Source organism: Colias croceus, chromosome 8, assembly GCF_905220415.1.
Source record: "Colias croceus chromosome 8, ilColCroc2.1".
NCBI lineage: Eukaryota > Metazoa > Arthropoda > Insecta > Lepidoptera > Pieridae > Colias > Colias croceus.
The window spans coordinates 2637982-2664129 of NC_059544.1; the positions used below are offsets into that span (position 1 = coordinate 2637982).

A 26148-nucleotide genomic window follows, 5' to 3' on the forward strand; every position below is an offset into this window, starting at 1 on the left:
ATCTAGATGTCCTGCAGGAGTTTTTCGTAGCTTTTTTGCGGTAATTGGCGAGTCAGAAATACTGAGGAGACTCCAGAGATGCCGATGTTTCTAAGTTTTTGAGAGACGACCACGTCTTTTGGTAATAAGAGCTTTCCCTGACTTTCGCATTTGCTCTGAAACGGCTAATTAAAAATCATACAGTGGCATATAGCATGAGTCTGTATTTATTGATGATGATATAATATTTACATGCTTAGCATAGTGAGATAAAAGCGTCTAGGATCGATACTGGAACAATCAGTGAAAGTATCCTTGAATGCTGTGCTTGAATGCATACCCAGCCACATATGACATAATATATTTTGGACGGAATGCATACGAAGCCAAATATGACAGATTTGGAAAAGTACAAAAAAACATGATTAAAGCAAAAAAAACAACCTAACCAAATGTTTTACCTTATTTTAGAAAGACTAAAGAATGAAGAAATATTTTTTTTCATGGCTTTACTCACCTTTTTGATATTGAAATCTTAATTTGAAAATCACGGTTTTTTCCGCTCACCCAAACCGTCGCACGCGCTAGACTAAATCTATAATATATCTGATGGATAATATTTACACTGTATAAATTAATTACATTCCAATTCTCGATGAAATGCTGTTTAAGATGTAAGGTAGTTTTTTTAGATATTGTTTATAGTTAGCCTATAAAAAATTCATAAACTTCGTCGTCCATATATGGCTCTGTATGCGGTAAGGGGTTAAATGCGAAAGTAACTCTGTATATCTGCCTGATGTCTGTCTGTTACGCTTTCCCGCTTAAACCTCTCAAAGTATCAACCGATTTTGATGAAATTTGGCACAGACAATCTTTAGACCCTGAGAAAGAACATGGGCTACCTTTTATTGCGAAATATGTACCACAAGCGAAGCCGGGGCAGACCGCTAGTACACTATAAAGCTTTAAAATAAAGCAATGAATAGTCACAGTTCATGAGAGTTTATCTCCATATCTAATAGTGCTGCTAGAATTAACATAAGTAATAGATCAGCTCAAACAATTGACTGTCCGTCAATTAGAATTTCGGATACTAATATGTGTAACTGGAATAATTTTGCATATTAATTTAATATTTAAATCCTTATTGCGTTTTTATGTGTTGCAATGATTGCATTGTAGTATTAAAATCAATGAAATGTACTATAATAATGATATTAGGCTTCAGAGTGTTGTTTTCCATAAAACGTAAAGAAATATCTTGAAAAGTCTTGGTTATAACTCTTGAAAAACTACATTCATAGCCATCAAAGTAGTTAAACCCTTTGTAGATATATTCTAATTGTACGACTAAAATAATATAATTATAAATATTTGTTTATTACACCTCCATAAATTAATTATGAATATTATTTTTTATTTCATGCTCTATACAATCACATAGTCTTTATAATACCTTTCATTAATAGTAATTGATGGAAGCACTAAAAATGTACAACGATTATATCTACTGAATAATATTCAAGTGATATTTAGTTCATATTATTTCTAGTTCATTGAAATTGTAATAAAGAACAATTCAGTATAATTAGGTATGGATAGTAGTGAAACTGTAAATCATATCATTTTAAATTTATTTTAAGAGAACTACTTATTTAACAATGAATGAGTCTTTAGACACGAATTTTATACTAAGCACTTAATCATAATATTTATTATTATGATAGTCACCAAAGTTTTGTGCATGACCCCAAGAAGGTTTCTGAGTTGGTACGATATTCTTTGTCAGTGTACAAAAGGCGAAGCGCAGCTAGAATAAATTAAAATAAATTGAAACAAGAAACCCTAAATATCTTAAATGTAATATGAATAAATAAAATTAAATAATTAGACTAATTAACTTTCTTTTTTAATATTTGCACACCCAATCAATGGGTAGAATGTATTAGCCACATAACATTGTAATTAAAACATCTAGAATCTGTAACTACATTCTTGCAAATAAATTTATAATTTGAATTTGAATTTGAATTTGAATAATTCAGCCACAGGTCCCTTCGGTCTTATACCACCAACAAATTTGCTCAAAGTAACTTAAACTATATACTTGGTGTGTTCAGAAAGTCCAAGTTTGGTATTAAATATACTATTAGGACAACTAATGTTTGGAACATATTTTAGTCAGCTGTATGGTCCTGGGGAATATTGTAGCATAGACTGAGCATCTTGGAGGAATAAGATGTGGAAATAAGAAAGAGACTAAATACCTATTTTTTTTAAGACGGTGATTAAATAGATACAGAAGGGCAAATTATTTTAAAAACATACAAAGAGTCAGCTAAATTTATACCTACTATAATAATAAAACATTAAATAATCTAGGAGCATTGGCATCTTCTGAGTGTTCACAACGTACATGTAGAATTTAAGTACATAACAAACGAGAAAAACAGTAAATAACAAAAAATCCAGATTTAATTCAATACATCGAAACAGTATTTTAATTAAAAGAAAGCCGAATTAAATTTGAATCTGCAACTCCGCAATCCGCAATCATAAATTCCGACCATTATTCTCAACCACAGGTGAGGTTTTTACCCAAAATTTGGGCAGAATTGCGTTGTTTATTCAGCAACGGCGGCAACAAAGAATCGCATTAAGCAATACCCAATACAACTTACGAGCAATTCTAACTTGTACCATAAAAGTGAATTTACTACGTTCCGTGCGATTGTTGCAATCTACCATTTCGGGGTGCGCTCATTCGTGGTTCGTTAAACCTGTTGTACGACCGTTCCGTACTTAGTTCATGATTCCACTTGAAAAGCTAGAACTAAAAATTATTCGCACCAGCTTTACAGTTGTACACTCTAATGGAGAAGTAATAGAGGTTGTTTTGATGTGATGCGATTTTTATAGTACATGTGAAATAGATTTTCAGTATCGCTTATTACAATGTTACTTTATTCGTCGTTTTGTTTTACGAAATGCCGATAGTTCCGGGAACAGAACTTTGATATGATTCAAAATAAGTAGAATTGATAATATTTAATTGTAATTCCATTTGGACAATATCAAACATACCTATAGTTAATGTAGATTAGTTACTATACAGGTGCAATGGATTGATTTAATGAAGCTCTAGCAGGTGGGATATACTTCACTATACGCTATATACCGTGTACTTAACATAAAATTAGGTCCTTATTTTAGAAACTATCTAGGATATTTTTGGCTTATTGTTATTTAGATATAATTATTAGAAACTAAAATAGTTTTTATAACTTGTGTATTGGTAATGACAACCATGAATTTATCGCAGTCGTAAGTTAATGAGCCTTATCCTATAATTGTAACCAAATTAATTCCATTTTATGTTATAGATAGAGACTGGACTATACATTATACAAACACCAACACGTACTACTTACACTTGAAACCGTAAAAGCTCTCTCTCACTCAAATTATTATTAACAACATCTTTCTGTTAACAACATAGTATATAGTGTTTAACAACGTCAAACAGCAATCTATCAATATTAATATCCTAAAACAACACGATTCAACCGGACATGAGCTACAGCGGAACATACAGGCTTCGCGTAGATTCCGTTAGGTACCGGAAGTGAACCGCGCTGGCGGAAGTCGTCGGTGTACACCGGATATGATGTTCAAATTCGCGATTTCCGGCGCACGCTCTGGATCAAGTCTTGGTTTACTGTTTTTGACGTGGGGCTTTCCTTGTATCATGTATGTGAAGTGGAAAAAAACAAGTTCGTATTAAAGTTTTTCAAGTCTCGATGAAATAAAACCTTTATTTTAAAGTACACCTACACGTATTGAAATAAATTTCAATTTCATTTATTTGGCAACATATTAAAAATGCAGTAAAGAGGAAAAAAAACTGGGTAAAATACAAATTTAACATAATACTGATGCCATAAAAGTCCCCACATCAGAAAAAGTTTCATTAAAACTGGTTTTCAGTGATTACCGTTAAAGAAAAACCTGAAAGAAAGAAATATATCAATGAAAACTATATTAATAAATACTGTAGGTACATCGATTTTTCCATATTATTCCTGTCTGTGTTATTACTCTTACTCTCTTTACTCTAATTCTCTTGAATCAATTTCTAAACAGTTTCTGCTTGTGAAGAAAATATTTTCCGAACAACATATTGTATCCTTATGGATAAATCGGATAATAAAATTCGAATAATTATTTATTCGTGTTTTATTATCCGATTTATTTAACTCTTATAAAATACCAAAAACACAACTCGTCCATTATCCGAAAAATGACATCAAACACAAAATCCGGGCTATTACATAGATTCGATAAAAAAATGTCGAGTGATCGATATCGATAGCGATAAATCTCTTCTCCATAGTTGCTGGACGTTAATCCTTTAGAGAGGATAATTAATGCTAAAGACCAGCGAGTGGAGGATTACCTTGAAATAATAAATCACATCATAAATACTTTTGTTATGGTATGTGGATTATGGATTGATAATAGCGATAGATGTTTAACAAGTGATAAATAGACCAATTTTTATTGAAATTAAAAGGATTATAAAAGTATTTTACAAGTAAAATATAATATCTTGTAGATAAGCTTTTAAATAGGAAATGAATATTGGATTAGGAAGGTTCTGGAAGGTCTTATTTTTTAAACAACAACTTACAATTATTTGTACCTATATTAACGATTTTCATACTATTTGTTATAATTATATATTTTATGGAAATGAAAACAATTTAACAACAGTACATACCTGAATATTCCACTAATACTATTATAAAGCGTTAACAGTTATATAAAATAAACGCAAACCTGTATGAAAATATCGCAAAGGCAATTCACAGTATCCTAGTAGAGTATGCGAATGACAGACCCTTGATAAATGGCGAAGTAAATCATATCATGGACAGATATTTTATGCGTCAAGATGTATAGCAAAACTTTAATACCCAAGTTTGGAAATTCACTATGAATTATCGCGTTTTGTTTACTGTTTAATATTTGCAATCAGATTATCCGAATGTTTATGTTAATGCTTCTTGTAGAGTTATTAATCACATCTAAAATTACAGGCCATTTTTTGTGAAAGTAATATTTTATAGGTCTGAAAATGGATCGTATACTTTTGTATACCCTTAAGTGTTAGGCATACGTTATTGTCAATTTATTAAATTTCAATAAAAATACAAATTATTTTATTAGTTAACAAAGTAATTCACTCTATTGTACAAAACGCTAAGGTGAATTTACTGGACCAGATTTCATTAGGATAATTGAATAAGGATCAATTCTAGGAAAGAAATTGTTCAAAGAATTACTAGCAGTGTGGCTTCGGAAACTGCTTTGCTTTCTATTATATCGATGTCTATGTTATATCATTTAATTTATATTTTTGAACAAGTACCTAATCAATTGTTGTTGTCTTTAACTATTTCATCATATCTACAACTCATTAATTAATCTTTTTTCAAGCTTAAAGTCGATTTGAATCAATACTTCATTTAATCAGTTTATATTATTTTTTTTATAAATTATCACCATTCATTAGTACCTTAGGTACATTTCTATGTAGAAATAATAGTATTATATTATCTGTGGCAGAAATGTTGCATGTATTTCGTTACAGTCACGCTGAAAGAAAAAAATAAAAACCAGAAATACCTACCTTTTAATTCTGCTTCCCAAAACTATTCCCCTGCTTAAGACTCCCTCCTGGCGCAAAACGCTGACTAAACACCCTTCCACTAAAGTGTGATTAATTCCCAACGTTTACCCAATCCTAACCTTCGACTCACATTTGTTAACTGGACCCCTTTATGTTCGCCAATACTTTATTGTAATGAATTACAGTACCCTCATTAAAAGTTAAGGGAAATTGTTTTTAATGCTGACCTGACGGACAAAAGATCGTGGTTGAGTTACCTTTTTACTTTTATTAGTTGATTTAATAAAGCAGTGATGAATTAGGGCCATTTATAATAATCCAAGATTAATAAAGGTCTTTAAACCAGCTAAAAGTTATTAATTTGTAAAGAAAATAAAGAATTGCAGCACAGCTGTGTCTCCTAGACTATAATATGACTGTCTGGATTATACATAAAACTATCATCTGTTGTTATAAAAATATAGGTAATATCATCAACTCGGTATACCTTCTATGTTTTTTCAACATATTCAATAATATTTTTTTTCAATACACCTAAATATTAACTTCTTTTTCCTTAGGTATAGGCTTAAAAAGTGATAACAAAAAAGTAAGCAATAGTCAAGTAAAAGCTTCCCTAAAAGCCTCCTAGATACAAAAAATCTATACAACATAGGTGCATCTGAGCGTCATAAAATTATAAACGTGAAATTCCTGCATTCATAGAGCTACTCCTTCAGTGGTTTCTAATTAACAAGCAGTCAATAACAGGACGCCTTACGAACGGGCCAGGCAATTATTCGCCAATTAATATTGCAATAACAACCCCGTCTGTACGTAACATGACACCTAATTTGTAATAAACGGAACAATAACGCGGTTCATTGAATTAATTTAACTGCTTCTAATGTGTGCTTATTTTCGGGGGTAGATTTAAGGGAAGTGGCATCTATGATAATGTTTTTGATGTCTACTTAAGTCTAATGAAGCGAAGAGCTTTTAAGAATTGTATATCACTTGAGTCTACGTTTCTGCGAAGTGCCTATTAGGCTATTTATATCGCAATGTTTATGTAAGCGAATAAACAAATTCTCGGTTAAGAGTTATTTCCAGTTGATATTTTATCAAACCATATCAAAAAAACGACTTTTCAAAATACATAAGGTCTAATTCATATTGTTACAATACCATATTTTTTTCAAAATTAAGATTTGAAACTCAATTAATATAACGCGAGATAATAATAATTAGTGTTATCTACACAACTAGCCAAAAATATTCAAATAATCTTATTGGTTGAATTTTTTATGCACAATTTCAAACAACTAAGTATTTACATATTTATTTATTTACTCTTTATTGTACAACATATTAAAATAAAAGTACATAAAATAGAACTATTTAAGATGTACAAATGGCAAGTAGTCTCATTAACCTAATCTTCTTTAACTAATCGAATAAAAGTACTATAATCCAACTGAATTAGAAACTAAAATCAGAAACATCCATCCAGAGAGCAAGACAATCTACAGAATACTAACTATAATAAACGGAATTTACTTAATTCGCTAACTCTAATTCGATTTAATCCGCTCGAATAGTTCAACTTGTAACAACTTCGGGTATAATGAACATGGATTTCACGATCGCTTCTAGGGCTCTTCAATTAATACAGAACTGGAAGTTATGAAAAACTTAATATTGCACGCTCGATTTGGTTCAGAACAAACGTGTTGTCGAAATTTGTTTAGGTACGAAAGTTTGGAGGGTCCGTGGTATTCGGCCGTTCCGGTTGCCTTTGAGTTACACGTGGATTTGGGAATGTTAATGATAGTTTGGAGTGAAGATAAACAATGGGTACGTAAGTACAAGGGGAAATAGCTATATTAGAAACAAATGAAGGAGCACAATTTTAAGTATCTAAAGACAAAAATGAAATGGACATAAAAGAATCTTAAAATGACGAACTAGAATATTATTATTAGCCTTAAACATTGAAGAATAATTAAATGACACTAAACTGGATAAAGGATCGGGATTAGACTGAAATAAACACTAAATAAGAGACCCTATACGTGAGAGTTTTTACAAAATTAGTGCACGTTGCAACTCATCCTGAAGTTAGTGAACCCTCTATTGTGTAGACAGGTGATACATTATATATAAGCCTCCGGTGTGCACTTAAGAAGTTGAACGCGACACAGTGTACAGAAAGCTTTGCGCCTCAAAACTTTTAAGTGTGTTCTGAATTTCATGTCTAGATTTTGTTGTATATTACTGCATTAGTAAGTTCTTGGACGGCTTACCCTTGGCGAGATTTCGACCTTCATTCTATACAACCGTCTGCAATTGTTTAAGGCACTGAGATTGTGAATGTGGCGTTTTTGTAGCTTCTTCTAGTGTAAAATACAAGTGCTATAATCGTGTAGGATACACACAATTGATGTTTGCGAAAAAAGCTTTTATTGCATAATTTAGCGATGTAATAATATTATATATTACTTTATTTATTCATTATAATATCTACTGGATTATAATTCAATCATGGCTATTATCAAATTCAGATATTAAGATTTATTTGACAAACAATTATATATAACAATATATATTAGTTACAATAAACACAAAAAGTTTGATTACGATTCAAAAATATCATGTAATATAATTTTTTGTTGTTTATTTATTTATTTATTTATTTATTTGACACTTCATTACACACATTGTTTTTATAAAATATAAAAGTACATACCTAATAAGTCACAATGTTACAGCTTAATATGTTGTTATTCTTCAACTCAACTCAGTTTCAGAAATATTTGTTTATAACACAAATATTTCCTCTCATTGAATTTCATCAGTTAATATTTATTTGTTCAAAGTGAACTTGCGAAGTTCTCAACTCCCTACATGTATGGTATTTGCATAATATATTCCATTATAAACTTCCCCTTGAATCTTTTCCATCGGAAAACATTACGAAAATGTTAAGTTTGTAATTCATGTAGACTGTATTTTTGTTGTTGACTTTTTGATAAACAGAATATAAGTTATGTGTTCTGCTTTATTTTATGACTTCTATGGTAATTAAATGGATGAATGTTGGATACTGAACCTCACTAGTAGTGAAATTGAATAAATTAAATTCACATAAATTATAAGTAAATAGTATGTTATTCAGATATAATATGATAAGCTAAGAATAACAGGGAAGCGCTGCGTTTTAAAAAACATGTATTGTTTCTCTATACATAATAAATTTTATGCATTTATATAGTAGGTATCTTTGATACTTAAATAATTTTATTTATTTATTAGGTATAATTATTATCATTTCTTTTTCTCTTCTTTTTGCACTATCCCATTAACTTCATACATTTCCTTTCCCATCAGGTTATCTGGTAGAGATTGCTGCTCAGCAATAAGGCCGCCTCTTGTACAGACTATGCCTTTCTTTTGTATTTTAATGTTATTTTGTCCTAATTTTTGTTTGTGCAATAAAGTGTTATAAATAAATAAATAAATAATATTACATAAGATAGTATATAATATGCAAAAGTAAATTATGTTCGTAAACAAACCGATTCACTTAAATACTAACAAAATTTAGTAGCATAGAATTTATATTGACCCGTTGCCACTCCACACTCTATTTAGGGGACGGTCTCCAAATTAATATAAAAATACTAAGGCGCACCTTGAAATAAACTGAAGGCGTCAACAAGAAATTAAATAACTTGCCTCTAGACGAAGGAAGTTGTAAAAATTCAAGCAATTTTTAATATTAGCCATATTTATTCATTACATAATAGAAAACAAAGAATTTCCATGCAAATATAATTTTTAATAAAACAACAACGCTTTGTGAAGCGAGCCCACTTAATGAGGTTACCTCGGGTAATGAAAATAAAAACACCGTTGTCCTTTGATAAAGTTCCATCAGTTTACTGGGTTTTATAAAAATAGAACCTTGTCACGGTAAACATAGTTCAGCCGAGGGAATCATGCTGTTAGAGATAAAAGTAGCAGAATAATTAATTTATAAGGTAACTGTTGTCTATTTTACAACTAGAAAATAGCCAAAGATAAATAATGTGTACAAATATTGTGTTAAAGGTGTTAAATTATTCGGATAATATCATTAGTAAGCATTGGATTTGTAAATTAAGCTGGAGTAATAAATGCATGTAATAGGTAATTGTAATACTAACACTAGGATAAGATTTTACTAACACTTTATGGGCTATGTGGCCTGAATTAAATGAATTTTATTTATTTATTATTATTTATAAATAAACTTCCTCTTTTAACCAGCAAACACTACTTTTTTATTTGTCAAAAAAATCACAATATTATTCAAAAGTAAAAATTTCAATCATTACTTCATACATTTTTAGGGATATCCTAACAACCTATACACTACATTATTCTCTGTCTTTTGGTAGACAATAGCATAAATCGTTCGACAATCTATTAAACAGAAAGGGTCCGCTGTGACGTCACGCATTTTAACACGTCAGACGCAGACGCCAAAGAAGGGTTTTTTCAGTCATCAAAATAATCGCGTTGGACACAGAATGGGCCATTTTTCGCGCGTGAGTGTCTCTGGTTTTGACGTAATGCGGTACCTAATAGAGTGCTACGCGTTTGTCAGACCGATCGCACCTGTCTTGTGTTGTTTGGCTTGGGAACAGCCTCTTTACGAAATGATTTTTATGTTTACAAATATGTTATGTATAGAATATGTTACGGTTATACAAACACTAGGTAATAGTGTGTCTGCAAAGGAAAAAATCAAAAAATACTGAATTTATCTGTATTTAATTTTTTTTTTCAATGACATTAATTTTGTAAGTATGGAAAAATGCAAAAGTTTATAAAAATAGAAAATATTATCTATATTCACCATAGTGTTTATAGATCAAAACTAATCAGTGGCCGAAAACAATTTTGAAATCCATCAATAAGTGACTGAGATATAGATTATTGAAGTTTACATATTTTAGCACGAAAAATCTAGGTATGTGGATTCGATGCGCCTCTGACATCACACTCACTCGCGCTAGCATCGCTAAGGCAGATTACTTCGATTGCATGATTTCTTTATTCAAAACGGTTATTAAACGTAAAATAAAAGAAAATTGTAATAAAAATATTGCTCATACAGTTAAAAATAATATATTATAATTTTACATACCTATTCACATTTATTTAATCTTTATTTATGAGTGTTTAGTTTGGTCACACCCCGGACACTCCATACAAAAGTTGTCAATCTTCGTTGCGTATCGTCCTTGCATAAAAATGTGGACCATTTTTAGGCTGATCGTGCGGGGTGAGGTAAGTGTTTAATTTTGGCGGGAGGCGGAGAGTGTCCGTTCTATAGCGTTTAGCTAGGTACTACATATTATGTATTCTGTGGTTTAGTTTTATCTAATTTCAGTGTAATGGAAGAAGGCTTCGTCGAAGATCGAAATGTAATATATTATAGACGCGTTTAGAGTAAAATTTCAAGATCGCGTCATGGCAATACCGTCACGTCATGGAGTAAGGCGACGATTCTTCTACAACGATCTTTGCATCTTGGTGTGTGTACAAATTCACGCTGGATGTTCGGAACATCATGTAATTTTATAAATAGAAAACGTGTTTAAAAAATTGCAGATAATAACAGGGGCAATGTGCGCTAACATTCATAACATACCAGAAAATATAGAAAATAATGCTAAACACTGTGTTTGTGTTCGTTTTCGAATTTGAATTTGTGTTCGTGTTCGTTTTCGAATTTGAATTTGTGTTCGTGTTCGTGTTCGTGTTCGTGTTCGTGTTCGTGTTCGTGTTCGTTTTCGAATTTGAATTTGTGTTTGTGTCTGTGTCTGTGCCTGTGCCTGTACCTGTGCCTGTGCCTGTGCTTGTGTCTGTGTCTGTGTCTGTGTCTGTGTCTGTGTCTGTGTCTGTGTCTGTGTCTGTGTCTGTGTCTGTGTCTGTGTCTGTGTCTGTGTTCGAGTTCGAGTTCGAGTTCGTGTTCGAATTTGAATTTGTGTTTGTGTGTGTTTGTGTTCGTTTTCGAATTTGAATTTGAATTTGTGTTTGTGTTTGTGTCTGTGTCTGTGTCTGTGTCTGTGTCTGTGTCTGTGTCTGTGTCTGTGTCTGTGTCTATGTCTGTGTTTGTGTTTGTGTTTGTGTTCGTGTTCGTTTTCGAATATGAATATTTGTGTTCGTGTTCGTTTTCGAATTTGAATTTGTGTTCGTGTTCGTGTTCGTGTTCGAGTTCGAGTTCGTGTTCGAATTTGAATTTGTGTTTGTGTGTGTTTGTGTTCGTTTTCGAATTTGAATTTGAATTTGTGTTTGTGTTTGTGTTTGTGTTTGTGTTTGTGTCTGTGTCTGTGTCTGTGTCTGTGTCTGTGTCTGTGTCTATGTCTGTGTTTGTGTTTGTGTTTGTGTTCGTGTTCGAGTTCGTGTTCGAATTTGAATTTGTGTTTGTGTGTGTTTGTGTTCGTTTTCGAATTTGAATTTGAATTTGTGTTTGTGTTTGTGTTTGTGTCTGTGTCTGTGTCTGTGTCTGTGTCTGTGTCTGTGTCTGTGTCTATGTCTGTGTTTGTGTTTGTGTTTGTGTTCGTGTTCGTTTTCGAATGTGAATATTTGTGTTCGTGTTCGTTTTCGAATTTGATTGTGTTCGTGTTCGTGTTCGTGTTCGTGTTCGAGTTCGTGTTCGTATCAATAAATGACTGAGATATTATAGATTACTAGGTTTCCGCCCGCGGCTTCGCCCGCGCAGTCAAAGAAAATCCCGCATTTTTCCCGTTCCCGTGGGATTTCCGGGATTGCGTCATTTTCCCGGGATAAAAAGTAGCCTATGTCCTTTCTCGGGTATCAAAATATCTCCACACCAAATTTCATGAAAATTGGTTCAGTAGTTTAGGCGTGATTGAGTAACAGACAGACAGACAGAGTTACTTTCGCATTTATAATATTAGTATGAATAATTCATAATTGAAAGAAATAAGAAAGAAATAGAACGTTTTTTTGACTCCACAATTTTCCAAGAAACACAATTATTATTAATACAAACAATACATTTTAAATCAAGGCACTAAAATTAGAAACAATGATAACAATAATAATTGAAACAAAACAATAAAGTACCTATTATAATGCTGATTACTTTAAATTTTAATTACGGGTGACATTATTAGAAGATTATAATACTAAACCGGACATTAAATGTGATACCTAAACAATAAATAAATAATTAATTAATATAAGAATATTATTTTATGTAATAAAAGATTGTATTTCAAATCTATCTAAAGTGTTCGATTTTAAAATGCTTACGAAAATTTTATACAAAAGAAAACTGTGTGTTATTACATAGTTGCTTTGTGACAACCCTACATTCATTGTATAATCGCATAGCAAAAGGATGAAATACGTAGAAAAACTCGCGCCTATCCAGCTCACTCATTCGCAAAGTTTAAAAGTTTATCATTCCCAAACGCCTCGAAAACTATGCTTTAGGGACGTCACCTTCCATAAAAGTTTTATGGCGTGGAAGAAAGGGGTTCGACTATCAAGAAAATACAGCCAAACTTTTTGTATTAACTTTTCTTTTATTTATATTTTATTTTACGTTACCTCCGAGTGCTGTGTTCAATTTACCGTGGATAAATTATAGTCACGTATGGTCCGCTTCAGTTATCGATATAGAATGTGGTTAACACTGTTTATATATTTTCATATTATGAAGATAAAACACTAGTCTATTGTTGTTGGTTTTTAAATTTATTCGTGTGTCAAATGGGAGAAGGAAGGAGCTGAGCTTTTAGTGAGAAATTTTCAATATTTGTGACTAGGATAATTGTTTCTACTTGAGTTGTTACTTTTCTAAGCTATTCTATTATAATTTTCTATTGTTGTTTTATCTGGAAGTGCAACGCATATTTCAATTGGCACTGCTTTTTTTAAATTTAATTTCAATCTCTAATATGAAATTTATATAAGACTAGCTTTTACCCGCGGCTTCGCTCGCGTTAAGAAGTATTAATATTAATTAGGTATATTTTTTGCGGCTTTGGTACGTTTTTTTTAGCGTATGTAAAAACTTAGGGCCTACAAAACTACAAAACTTTAATCACATATTTTATCCCCTTAGAGGTGGAATTTTACAAAATCCTTACTTAGGGAATGCCTACGTCATAGTAGCTTTATGCATGCAAAGTCTAAGCCCGATCGGTATAAAATTGACATAGTTTCATACAAACTTTCATCCCTTATTTAATCCTCTTGGGGGTAGAATTGATCCAAATCCTTTCTTAGGGGATACCTACCTGCATGCCAAATTTCAGCCCGATACGTCCAGTGGTTTGGGCTGTGCGTTGATAGATCACTATATCAGACACCTTTGAGTAATATATAATATATAGATTACTGACTGAAACCGCAGGGCAAAGCTAGGGTATGAATTTTCGAAAATCTTTTCTTACCGGACGCCTACGTGTCATAAGATCTATCTACATGCCCAATTTCATGCAAATACATCAAAGGAATAAAAAGTTTCTTACAAATTTCTATTGCCTATTTTACACCTTTAGGGGATGAATTAAAAAAAAAATCTTAACAGAACGTCTACGTCATATGATCTTTCTACATGCCCAATTTCATGCAAATACATCCAAGGAATAAAAAGTTTCATACAAACTTCTATCCCCTATTTTACCCCTTTAGGGGACGAATTTTCTAAAATCCTTTCTTAGGGAACGCCTACGTTATGACATCTATCTGCATGCCAAATTTCAGCCCGATACGTCCAGTGGTTTGGGCTGTGCGTTGATAGATCACTATATCAGTCACCTTTGAGTTTTATATATATAGACTAGCTTACCGCCCGCGGCTTCGCCCGCTTTCTCTGAAACGATTTGAAATTTAAACTATCCTATCTCTCAAGTTGGATCAAACTGCACATGGTGTGCGAATTTTATTATAATCGGTTAAGTGGTTTAGGAGTCCATTGAAGACAAACATTGTGACACGAGATTTATATATATTAAGAAGATTTTTGGAGAAATATTGATACCTATGTGTATAGAACTTGTATAATTAGCAAATAGGTAATAAGTGTCAGATTACGAATTATATTTCTCAGCACAGAATTAAAATTTCCACCAACCTGCAGACAAGCACTATGCAATTTTAGTACCTACTCGCTAATCAAGGCACTGTCACTTCTTTTAAAACACAAGAAACATAACAACTCTAATGTCTATACTATACAAAATAAAAAAGCCTACATAGGAACTGTCTCACACACCCGCCACTCGGTCCTTACAAATGATTTATATGTTAGATAAGTTGCGACAAATCAGGGTTGAACTTTGACATACATCTATTAACTATGTAGTGACAGGCCCTTCGACTGGGCTATGTATAATGGATATGCCCGAATTGAATTTAGATGTAACTCCGATTCTCTTTTATTGATCTTGTTACATCTTACTTGGAGATGGGGATTTGCTTGTGCATTTGAGTATCGTGTGATTTAACTTATACCATCTTAATATATATAAATCTCGTGTCACAATGTTTGTCCTCAATGGGCTCCTAAACCACTTAACCGATTGTAATAAAATTCGCACACCATGTGCAGTTCGATCCAACTTGAGAGATAGGATAGTTTAAATTATTAATAATAAAAATAATTATTTAAATGGACAGCTCTGACTGGTGCAGTGCAGGGTCTTCAAGTTGTTGTTGTTAACGTGTGATCAAACAAAATCCAGATCAAACTAATATTAAAAAGGTCTCACAAGCTTGGAAGTCTAAATAATTATTTACTTACACAATTTGGACCAGTTAAATGTACATAAATATTATGATCTGCACACACACGTTCTTTTCTATCCTAATAATAAAGCTTCATTCAGAGTTATAGTTTGAAATTTAGTTAAGCTTCGTATTAAAAGAAATAATTTCAAAACTTCATAATTCCAGAAAATTCCACAAACCTTATATATTCCGAACGAAATAAGCATGTTGTAATATCTATCAATTTCGCTTCGATGTGATTTCTATAAAAAATTCTTATCATTCGCAAGCAGAAGGTCAATAATTAAGGTGATCTGCCATAAAAGCGACTCGACGAAAACAATTTAAAGGTAGTAAAGAATTTTATAGCTTTGATTTAGATTGGCGAATCACATCGCGTAGGTATAAAATTTTTATGTTGATTTAAATTTAAGGTAAGGTAAGGAAGTGCTTCGACATTCTAATGAAAGGACAGATTTTTTTTTAGTTCTATGTACCAGAATCAGATAAGTTATCAATTATTATTTGAATTTTTGATCCTTTGTTCGAAATGTTTAAATTTTTAAAACGGGTGTAAGAAATACGAACATATAGTTCATTATAAAACAAGGCAATGTGTTTTGTAAAAATAAAATCGTAAATTTTGGTCAGTTAAAAAGTTTACGGGGTCAAATGTCTCTGGAGGTTCATACAGTGCGTTCTGTTGGTTCCTTATTCTGATTTTTCATAAAAATTGTACTGCTAATATTGTTTGTTATTACATGATTTTTGAATTCGATTAAGATTAAATTTAGGTTCATTTAATAAAATGAAAGTTTAGAGAAACTTAATTATTATTACAATACAGTCCAGTAAAAGTAAATATTTACTACAGTCTGTAAAATGTAAAAGTATCATTATGGTCTGTATGGTTTAAATGTTGATTTGTATGATAAAGTATCCAATGAGAACTATTTTCAAACTAGGGGACTAGGTGTCTAGTTATAGGTCAATCTATTAATAAAGATATATAAATACAATATTATGATACACTGCTCTTCTAAGGGCTATTAGCCGCTATTTATTGTTAACCTATATCTGTATCCCAGGGTGACAAAGAACAAATAAATGCTTTGGCAGATGGGAATTTATTTAAATAATTAATATAATTCAACAATATTAGAAACAATGCTTTATAATGTAACTTAAAAAGTATAAATAGTTTTATCTGAGAAAATTTTAACTATCAAGAGTAGATCTAAACACCGAATCCTACTTATATACTAATATTATAAAGCTGAAGAGTTTGTTTGTATGTTTGTTTGTTTGAACGTGCTTATCTCAGGAACTACTGGTCCGATTTGAAAAATTATTTCGGCATTAGATAGCTCATTTACCGAGGAAGGCTATATATCATCACGCTAATACCATCAAGAACGGAGCCACGCGGGTGAAAACGCGGGGCGCGGCTAGTATTATATAAATATCATATTTAAGATACATTTCTCACTCATAAACGTGTTAAACTTTTACAGAATTTTTACGTCCCAAAGGCGATTCAAGGAGACATAATTTCGCAAAGTATTTATCACGCCACTTTAGAACTTTTTTCTTTTCTCGAATGAACAAAGAACTCTTAGAAAGTAGAGCCTTATAGCGTCATAAAGTTTTATATTTCTAATATATACAGAAAAATGAAAATATATTGTAATCGAAATAAGTAAGACTAAATAAGTACATGCATAATCTTTCCTTCTGAAATGATAAAAAATGAATAAATAATCTATTATACACAAAATAAATGAAAATTATATAGGGGCATTTTATTATACAATAGTGTGAACTAAAAACTGGAAAGGAAATTTTATTCTATACTTAATGCATCATACTATTATAGATAGATACATAGATAATCTTTATTGCACACACACAAGATTCACAATAAACACAGAAAAAGACAAATAGATGCAAGTATGTACAAATGGCGGCCTTATCGCTAGACAGCGATCTCTTCCAGTATTACAGTAGTCTTCCAGTAAATAAGAACAGTAACTATTACAGTTGATTTAACATCTAAAGATATAGTATTTGTTTGTAATTCTTAATGTTCTGTGAAGCTATTTATGCCTTTCCTTACATGTTGATGGAAATTCATCTATCCTATCTATATTTACTGCCCACATGGGAAACCATAATAATATTAAAAGGAAATACACTGCTCTAGAATAGCCCGGTACCCCGGTTGGGACAAGTCCGGGGCAATCCCTATTGTTGTTTTGATTAAATTTCAACAACATGCATATTGATCTTTTTGCGAAACGCCCGAATTCAAGCCGGCAAAAATATTATCATACGAGATTTCAAAGGGCATTGTATTTTCTGCAACATACTTGAAAGTGACTAGTTTTTCGTATGGAGAGTGGTGTTGGGAGGTCCTAGTATTTTTTCATGTTAATAAACTTAAATTACTTATTACCTACAATAGATATAACTATACGTATGATCAAGAAATAACGATTAAAAGTATAATCATGTACGTATGTGTGTGTTTATGAACAAATATTAATTCGTCAAATTAGTTTGTTAAGTTTGTAGTAGTTAAGTCTGGGAAAAGTATAAATAATTTTCTATTTATTAATAATTATGTAAGCTACCCTAGAATCCAGATGATAAGGTAAATTTTATCGAAATGTGCTGTTTTTTACTTTTTCTTCTCTATTAAAACTTTATTGAGTAACACACAAATCTATAATATAAAAATGAATCCCAAAATGTGTTGGTAAGCGCATAACTTGAGAACGGCTTAACCGATTTCGTTAATTCTTTTTTTATAAAATTCCTTAAAGTTTGAGGATGGTTCTTATGTAGAGAAAACGTGAATATGTACCACGGGCGAAGCCGGGGCGGACCGCTAGTATAACTATATTTTCAAATAATACGAAGCTTGTTTTGTGACAATATAACAGCTGTTACTAGTACCTACGTGCTATCGATAAAATATAAATACATTAAAAGCAATCACGCAGAAAGTTAGAACTGAAAACTTGCTAATGTTATTTAAAATCTTTTTAACACCTGATAGCTGTTTCTGCCACTTTTACGATAATTGTCCTAGCTTTTCTTGAACCTTGTTTTCTACATTATTTTGATATCAAGTAAAAAAGCACTACTAGAAAATCGAGAATTTTAGACCTTTTAGAGTCACCATATTTGATAGTGACATTGAAAATTGCTATAAAAGTATTGGGATCATATAAATTAGGAAAACCCTTTAAACACGATGAATACAAAAATCCGACTCGTTATTGACTGGCTTTCTTATTAATGTAGCTGTTATACGGAAATTAGTTTATTAGTGTGTGTTTTGTTAAGATTTATCACGTCCTATTACCACCACATCAATCCTTAGTAATAATATGTTAATTATTTAACAAATGCTCATTATAACGATGCCCTAGTTACGTTGAAATTTTATTGTAAATGTTACCTAATCCAATATAACATTTAACATAATACTAAGTAATTCCATATTCTACACGAAGTTGAAAAAACGTTTTGCGCCGTAACGCTCCACTGAACGGTTTTGTCCCTGAATGTTGCGCGAAGATTTCCAAACACTTTCTTAATCTAAAACTGATTGACTATAAATGGTTCGCCTAACAGAATCGTAGTACACAGACAACATGAAGCTGATCATAGCACTTGGCTTGCTCTGCCTTGTGGCAGTGTATGCAAGGGAGATAGGTGATGATGGCAAAGATCTCGTAGCAGCTGCGAGTGGTAAAGGTCATCACCACGAAGAAGGAGGTGGCAAGGAACACCACGGTCATCACCACCATGAACATGGCGAGAAGGGACACAAGGGACACAAAGGACATCACCACCACCACAAGGGCGAACACGGTGATCACGGGAAACATCACCATGCCGGCCATCATCACGAACATGGCGGTGATCACAAGAAGCACTGGGATGAACACGACCATCACGGTCATCATCATGAACATGGCCATCACCACAAGGGAGGCAAGCACGGCCACAAGAAGCACCATGATAAGGGAGAAGAGACCGACGGCTACCACAAGAAGTACCACAAGGACACCTTCCACAAGGACCATCACTTCTACGATGACCACCACGACGAAGGCAAGCACCACAAGCACGGTCATCACCACGGACACCACGACAAGCACGGAGGACATCACAAGAAGGGCGGTCATCATGACAGCGGTCACCATGAGCATCATCATGGCAAGCACGGTCACCATGATAAGCATCATCATGACGAGGACCATCACGGTCACAAGGGCCACCACGGTCATGAGGAACATCACCACGATCACCATGATCATGGCAAGAAGGGAGGCCACAAGGATCATAAGGAATGGGGCTTCCATCATGGAAAGCACTGAGTCAAACTGTGATATTATTAATAGGAAAATATTATGTTTAAATAAGTTTTAAATGCGAAAAAATTCAGAGTACAACATAAAGGTTTCAATATCATGCCAATTTCAGATATTGAAACGCTTTATTTTATTTTTCGCCATTGTAAAACGTATTATTAACTGTTATTTGTTACGGGTTTTGTTACTTTTATAAATGTTAATATTTTAAAAATTGCCGTTTCATTTATTTTTACCTTTTGAAAATTGTCGTGAAATATTATCACAAACGTACGATGGAAATTAAAACTCACTAAACATTATTGACAACGAAAAAATGAGCTTTAATATTACCCACTATATTTTATTAATAACTAGCGGTCCGCCCCGGCTTCGCCCGTGGTACATGTTTACGTTTTCTCTACATAAGAACCATCCTCGTACTTCAAGGAATATAGGTAATAAAAAAAGAATTATCGAAATCGGTTCAGCCGTTCTCGAGTTATGCGCTTACCAACACATTTTGCGATTCATTTTTATATAAAAGAAGATAATATAATATACCTAATAGTTAAAATAGGATGTTATAAGAATTTTTTTGATTTATTTATTTATTTATTATTTATTATACAATAATAATGATAATGAACTTCCTATCTCGTCAAATTTCGAACCTTCGACTTTTTTAATGAAAATAATATATATAAGGGCATAACTCTTGAAACATCTTACAACAATTAATAGTTGACGATTAAGGGCCGATTTTTCAATGCCCAGATAAACAGTCTAATAACTACCCCTCGAATAGATTTATTCAATTGCTTATCTAACTCATAACGGCTCGCCTATTTTTCAATCGTGATTTATTTGATGAATAACTATCTGACCAAATATTTCCATATTGGCAGCTCTGCTCTTGGAGTGGCGAAACAAACATATTAAATTAGTCAGGTTAGAGCGGGATAGAGTCAACTTGCAATATGTCAACAACCGTCATTATGACTCACGTCAGGAGTGCATTTTAAGTTTATCTTGTGTTCTATGATTGTTGATTATTGTTTTGATTCGAGTAAAGAGTTTTGATTAAATTTGTGTTAAAATTTATATATTTTACGATGGAAACGACATAAAGGCAGCGTCCGGCAAATTTTCAATGGCATGATCATCAGTAGGTACTATCAAAAACATCAATTTCAATATGATTTTAATTGATAATTATTTTATAGAAAGAGGCTTTATTGTAAAAATTCTACGCTCTATGTTATTACATACGAAAATATCCCAAATTTGACGCGTCAGTTGTCAACTCAAACGTCTAATCGTCGAATAGCACGCTATCTGGCCGTTGGAGCAGCAGATAGATTTATTCCTCAAATAACGTAATTATTCGATAGATAAGTCCTATTCGTCTATTGAAAAATTGAATATTTTGTTAACTGAAGAATAAAGTCTATCTAGCTGTTTATCTGGGCATTGAAAAATCGGCCCTAAAAGCTATTATTATTTTCAATTGACAGTAATCTACATAATACAATGTAATATTGTCTTTTATCTCATAATTAATCTATAAGTTTATAGCAATGCTTGAATTAATGTGTTTTATAAAATTATTGGTTCAGATCAATTATTATTGTTTTTGATTAATATCTTCATAAGGGAAATAATTCAATAAGATTATTCTACTACTTAATATAAATGCGAAAGTTTGTGAGGATGAGTGTGTGTTTGTTACTCTTTCACGCAAATACTACAGAATCGATTACAATGAAATTAAGCACACATATAGAGAGTAACTTGGATTAACACATAGGATAGGTTTTATCCCGGAAATCCCACGGGAACGGGAACTAAGCAGGTTTTTCTACCCCATTGAGCCCCCAGCGGCCCGATCGGACCACGACACAATAGATTTTCTATTGTGTCTGTGATTCCTGGGGCTGAGTTAGGCGATTATCACACGGCACCGCGCACCGCGGCGGTTGGCAGTGAATCCCTACGAGGAACGGACTGTTCGACCGCGCGGTCGGGCGGTGTATGTGTGTTTGGTATCAACGGATTTAATAGAAGCCAATGCAACTTGAGAACCGCTTCACCGCCAACCGCGGCGGCACGCGGCACCGTGTGTTAATCGCCTTATTACTATGTTTGAATTTTCCTTGTTAGTTAAATGAATATATATATAATAATAAACATAATATTTACATACCTTTGCATTATTTGTTAAGTCCAAAAATATGTAAACTGTATCATCTTCATTTGAAGCTCACTAGACTCTACAATTTCTAATAAATCGATCTACTTGATTGTTTTCACTTTGTTTTAATATATTAAATTATAATTTATTATTATAAAATTATTTATAATTCTATACTAACTACCACCAACATAATTTATCAATAAATAAAAAATAAGACCATGTGTTTATTTTACAGCTCCAATAATTTGTAAAATTCTTGAGGAATTTTGCAGTATTAAATTGTTTATGAAATGATTAGGATTAGGATGATAATATTATAGTTTACTTTGTTCAGTGTACTTCTGGTATCTTTTAGACATACAAGAAACCAGAAACGCAATGTACTATTTAAGTGCATTATTTATCCCGACGCATCGAAAACTCTACAGCCAACACGACACTCAATCTACCGCATCTGAAACCTATTTAATTTCGTAAATAAAAAGCTCACATAAAACCAAACATGCAGACTATTAGTAGGTACCATAATATAACCACTAAACATTGGTAGGTACCATAATAGCCATCACGCCCAACGTTCAAAACGTGCTAAAAACTGCACAAGAAAAACAACACGCTACATAGCCCGCTATACTAACATCCTGTACCAACATTACAAAGTTACTTCAACTATCCCGTTCCAAACTGCTACCGTTTGACCCAACTTCGGTGATGTACTAGTATAACTTGAACTATCTACATTAATAACTAAATTGTTAGACTGTGGTGAATGGAATACGGAACTCTGGTTATAAATTTCGGTTGAGTTATTCTTGATGGATTTTGTTTGCTCTGCGCTTCGTTATTGGAGATTTTTATTAGCATTCTCATTAATAATGTTAGTTCTACTATAATAGACTACCATCAGGAGTTGTTTGAAATTATAAATTGCCGCTGGTAAATAACATAAGAATCTAATAGTGCAGGTGTAAAGTGGGCCTATTGGAATGGTCATTAAAATGTAATTTTACATGTTTCTGCTAAAATACACCAATTTTATAAAGCGGAAAAACCTACGCCTTTACCTGTTTAACGTCGTGTTAACTGTTAAGCCGTAAAACATTCGAGGCATGTTTATTAGTTTAAAATAATCTAAATGAAATATTGTACACTGCACCAAAACTTGAGTTCTTTCATACCGCGAAAACAGTAGGATTGAGATTAAGGTACGCTTATTTACGTGCATGCGAGTGAAACTGCGGACAAAAGTCTAGTTGTATTAGAGGACTTCTTATCAAAATACAACATGTATAATGACTACATCAAACCTACATATAAAAAAATAAATAAAATTTTGCAAATAGAAAATCATCTGAAACTTAATTACTTTAATTCACCGGACATAGCGGCATTGATGAAAAAACACATCAAAGTAAAACTGAGTATTGTGAATAGCGTTTACAAATGCTTTCTTCATCAAAATCAATCGACTATAAAAGACTAGATCTACACAGTCCAAGCATACAAACATCATTCAACAACATGAAGTTACTTGTAGCCTTTGGCTTACTCTGCCTTGTGGCAGCAGTGTACTCCATCGAATTAGCTGATGATGGAAAGGACCTTGTAGCCGCTGCCAGCGGTAAAGGTCACCACCATGAAGAGGGAGGTGGAAAGGCTCATCATGGACACCATCACCATGAACACGACCACAAAGGACACAAGGGACATAAAGGACATCACCATCACCACAAAGGCGATCACAGTGATCATGGTAAACATCATCATGGCGGACACCATCACGAACACGGCGGTGATCACCATAAACACTGGGACGAGCACGATGATCACGGTCATCACCACGAGCACGGCCACCACCACAAGGGCGAGAAACATGGCCACCATGAACATCACGATAAGGGAGAGAAGACCGACGGCTACCACAAGAAATACCACAAGGACACATTCCATAAGGACCACCACTTCTATGACGGCAATCATGATGAAGGCAAGCACCACAAACATGGTCATCATCACGGACACCATGAACATCATGATGGCGGTCACAAGAAGGGTCATCATCATCACAGTGGTCATCACGGTCATCATCATGACAAGCACGGCCATCACGATAAGCATCATCACGATGAAGACCACCACGGTCATAAGGGTCATCACGGTCATCATGAGCATCATCACCATCATGACGACCATGGTAAGAAGGGCGGTCATGACGGCCACAAACATTGGGGCTTCCACCATGGCAAGCACTGATAAACTAAAAGGCTGTAATTGTTTTACTATCTATGTTAGTTAATTTAACTGTCATTGCCACTTAGGCAATCTGCTCCATAGTCCACAAAACTATTGAGCTTTATGACTAGTGTAAATAAATTTTTTGAGTGCCAGTGACGATGCGAATTCATCGGTAGTTAAGAAATAATAATTAGATTTCTCTTTATACCGAACTACGGGCGATTGACCATCGTCAATTTAACATTATGGCGGAGCATAAAATATCACAATATTCTGTTAATTTTCTACTTAGATAGGCAATTATTATAATTTGTTATGTCGTTTTACTATTGTTGTTGGTTTTATATAAAATTAAAAATATATTAAAATATTTTTTACTGTCTTCCCTAAAACACCTCTTAAAATATTGATTTCCTTCTTACAAAACAGTTTTGTTTGGCTTATAACTGTGAAAAACAATCGACCATTCTTATTGACCATAAAGTAAAACAAAAATACAAAAATATCTAATAAATGAAGGCCACCTAAGTAACACAACTGAATATTTATGTTTGAATAGGCCAAATTCTGCAAATAAACATCTGGACAAGATAACATTATCACACATAAAAATTTCTACATTATTATAGGGTACAGGTTCAAAGAGATATTATCTCTATAGGGTTAGATTGAGCAAAGCATTAGCATTAGTAACACACAAATGAGGCAAACTAAATGGAGTCAGACGGATTCGCTTCAGCAGACGTGACGTCACTGGGAACATTCCTACGAATGTGTATTGTGATTAATAGAATCAACAAGTGAGAAGATGCAGCATGATAATATAAATTTAAGGAATATTTTTTGGAAAATATTTCATGACAGTGATCAAGTAAAGGGACCTGGGGCCTTAGACAAAGTTACAATTACAAAACGATAACGAAGTTAGAAATCGCAAAAATGTATGGGATTGACATAGATGGACCACGTGATCTAACGCGGCGTATGTCAATCCCATACATTTTTGCCTTTTCTAACTTCGTTATCGTTTTTGAATTGTTACTTTGTCTACGGCCCCTGAGGTTCTGGGAGATAGGAAAAGTATTAACGATATATCATGCATCATTTGGAATGTTTTTTTTATTACGCTTAAATTATTTTATATCAAAAATAGAGCTGTCAAATCAATTAAATGCAAATAATAGTATCCCAATCAATTATACTCGTTTACGCAGAGAAAATAATTTAATTACTTCTCTGTTAGTACCTACTTACTCTATTAGAACAGCTAAAAAATAATCTGGTACATATTATCCTAAAAGGAAAGTACCTAGAACAAGATCTGCAATAATCATAAAATCATAGTGCTTATAACCAGATCGCTTTCGCTTGTAACGCGAACTTCATCTAGTCAATGATGCGTCTTAATTGTAGCGATTTAAACTAAATACATACACTTCTTGCATACCCATTTGTCCATTAATAAATTATCTTGTGAATCACTCTGCGATAATAATTATGGTTCATTAATTTAGGGTCTTATTAAGACACTAGCACTAATTATATACTTATTACTTACTTATATTATAAAGCTACTACGAATTTGTATCTTTGTTTGTTTGAACGCGCTTCTTTTAGGAACTACTGGTCCGATTTGAAAAAAATAATTCGGTGTTAGATAGTCCATTTATCGAGGAAGGCGTAGGCTATATTATATCATCATGCTAAGACCAACAGGAGCGGAGCAATGCTGGTGAAACCACGGAGCACAGCTAGTCTTAACTCTTTTTTCGTACAATACAAGAGACGGAATTTATTTCCGACTAGCGCAGTATTTCATTGTAATGCAAAATATAAAAAAATTCTAACCATTTCTAAATTTGATTAACTATAAGTACATAGATTTACTGATTTCTTCAATT

At 32.9% G+C, this 26148-nt stretch overlaps 2 protein-coding genes across 2 annotated transcripts; both read left to right on the forward strand.

Moving 5' to 3' along the window:
• The first annotated feature begins 19113 nt into the window (after positions 1 to 19113).
• LOC123694088 (histidine-rich glycoprotein-like) lies at positions 19114 to 19842 on the forward strand. Its single transcript, XM_045639391.1, has one exon. It carries the CDS (start codon positions 19114 to 19116, stop codon positions 19840 to 19842), a length of 729 nt encoding a protein of 242 aa, XP_045495347.1.
• A 3691-nt stretch (positions 19843 to 23533) lies between these two features.
• LOC123694095 (histidine-rich glycoprotein-like) lies at positions 23534 to 24265 on the forward strand. Its single transcript, XM_045639396.1, has one exon. The coding sequence runs from the start codon at positions 23534 to 23536 to the stop codon at positions 24263 to 24265; it is 732 nt and encodes a 243-aa protein (XP_045495352.1).
• Positions 24266 to 26148: the final 1883 nt, after the last annotated feature.

Bases quoted from the DNA above. Each gene is read 5' to 3' on its own strand.
- LOC123694088 (XM_045639391.1), top strand. From the start codon at position 19,114: ATGAAGCTGATCATAGCACTTGGCTTGCTCTGCCTTGTGGCAGTGTAT.
- LOC123694095 (XM_045639396.1), top strand. From the start codon at position 23,534: ATGAAGTTACTTGTAGCCTTTGGCTTACTCTGCCTTGTGGCAGCAGTG.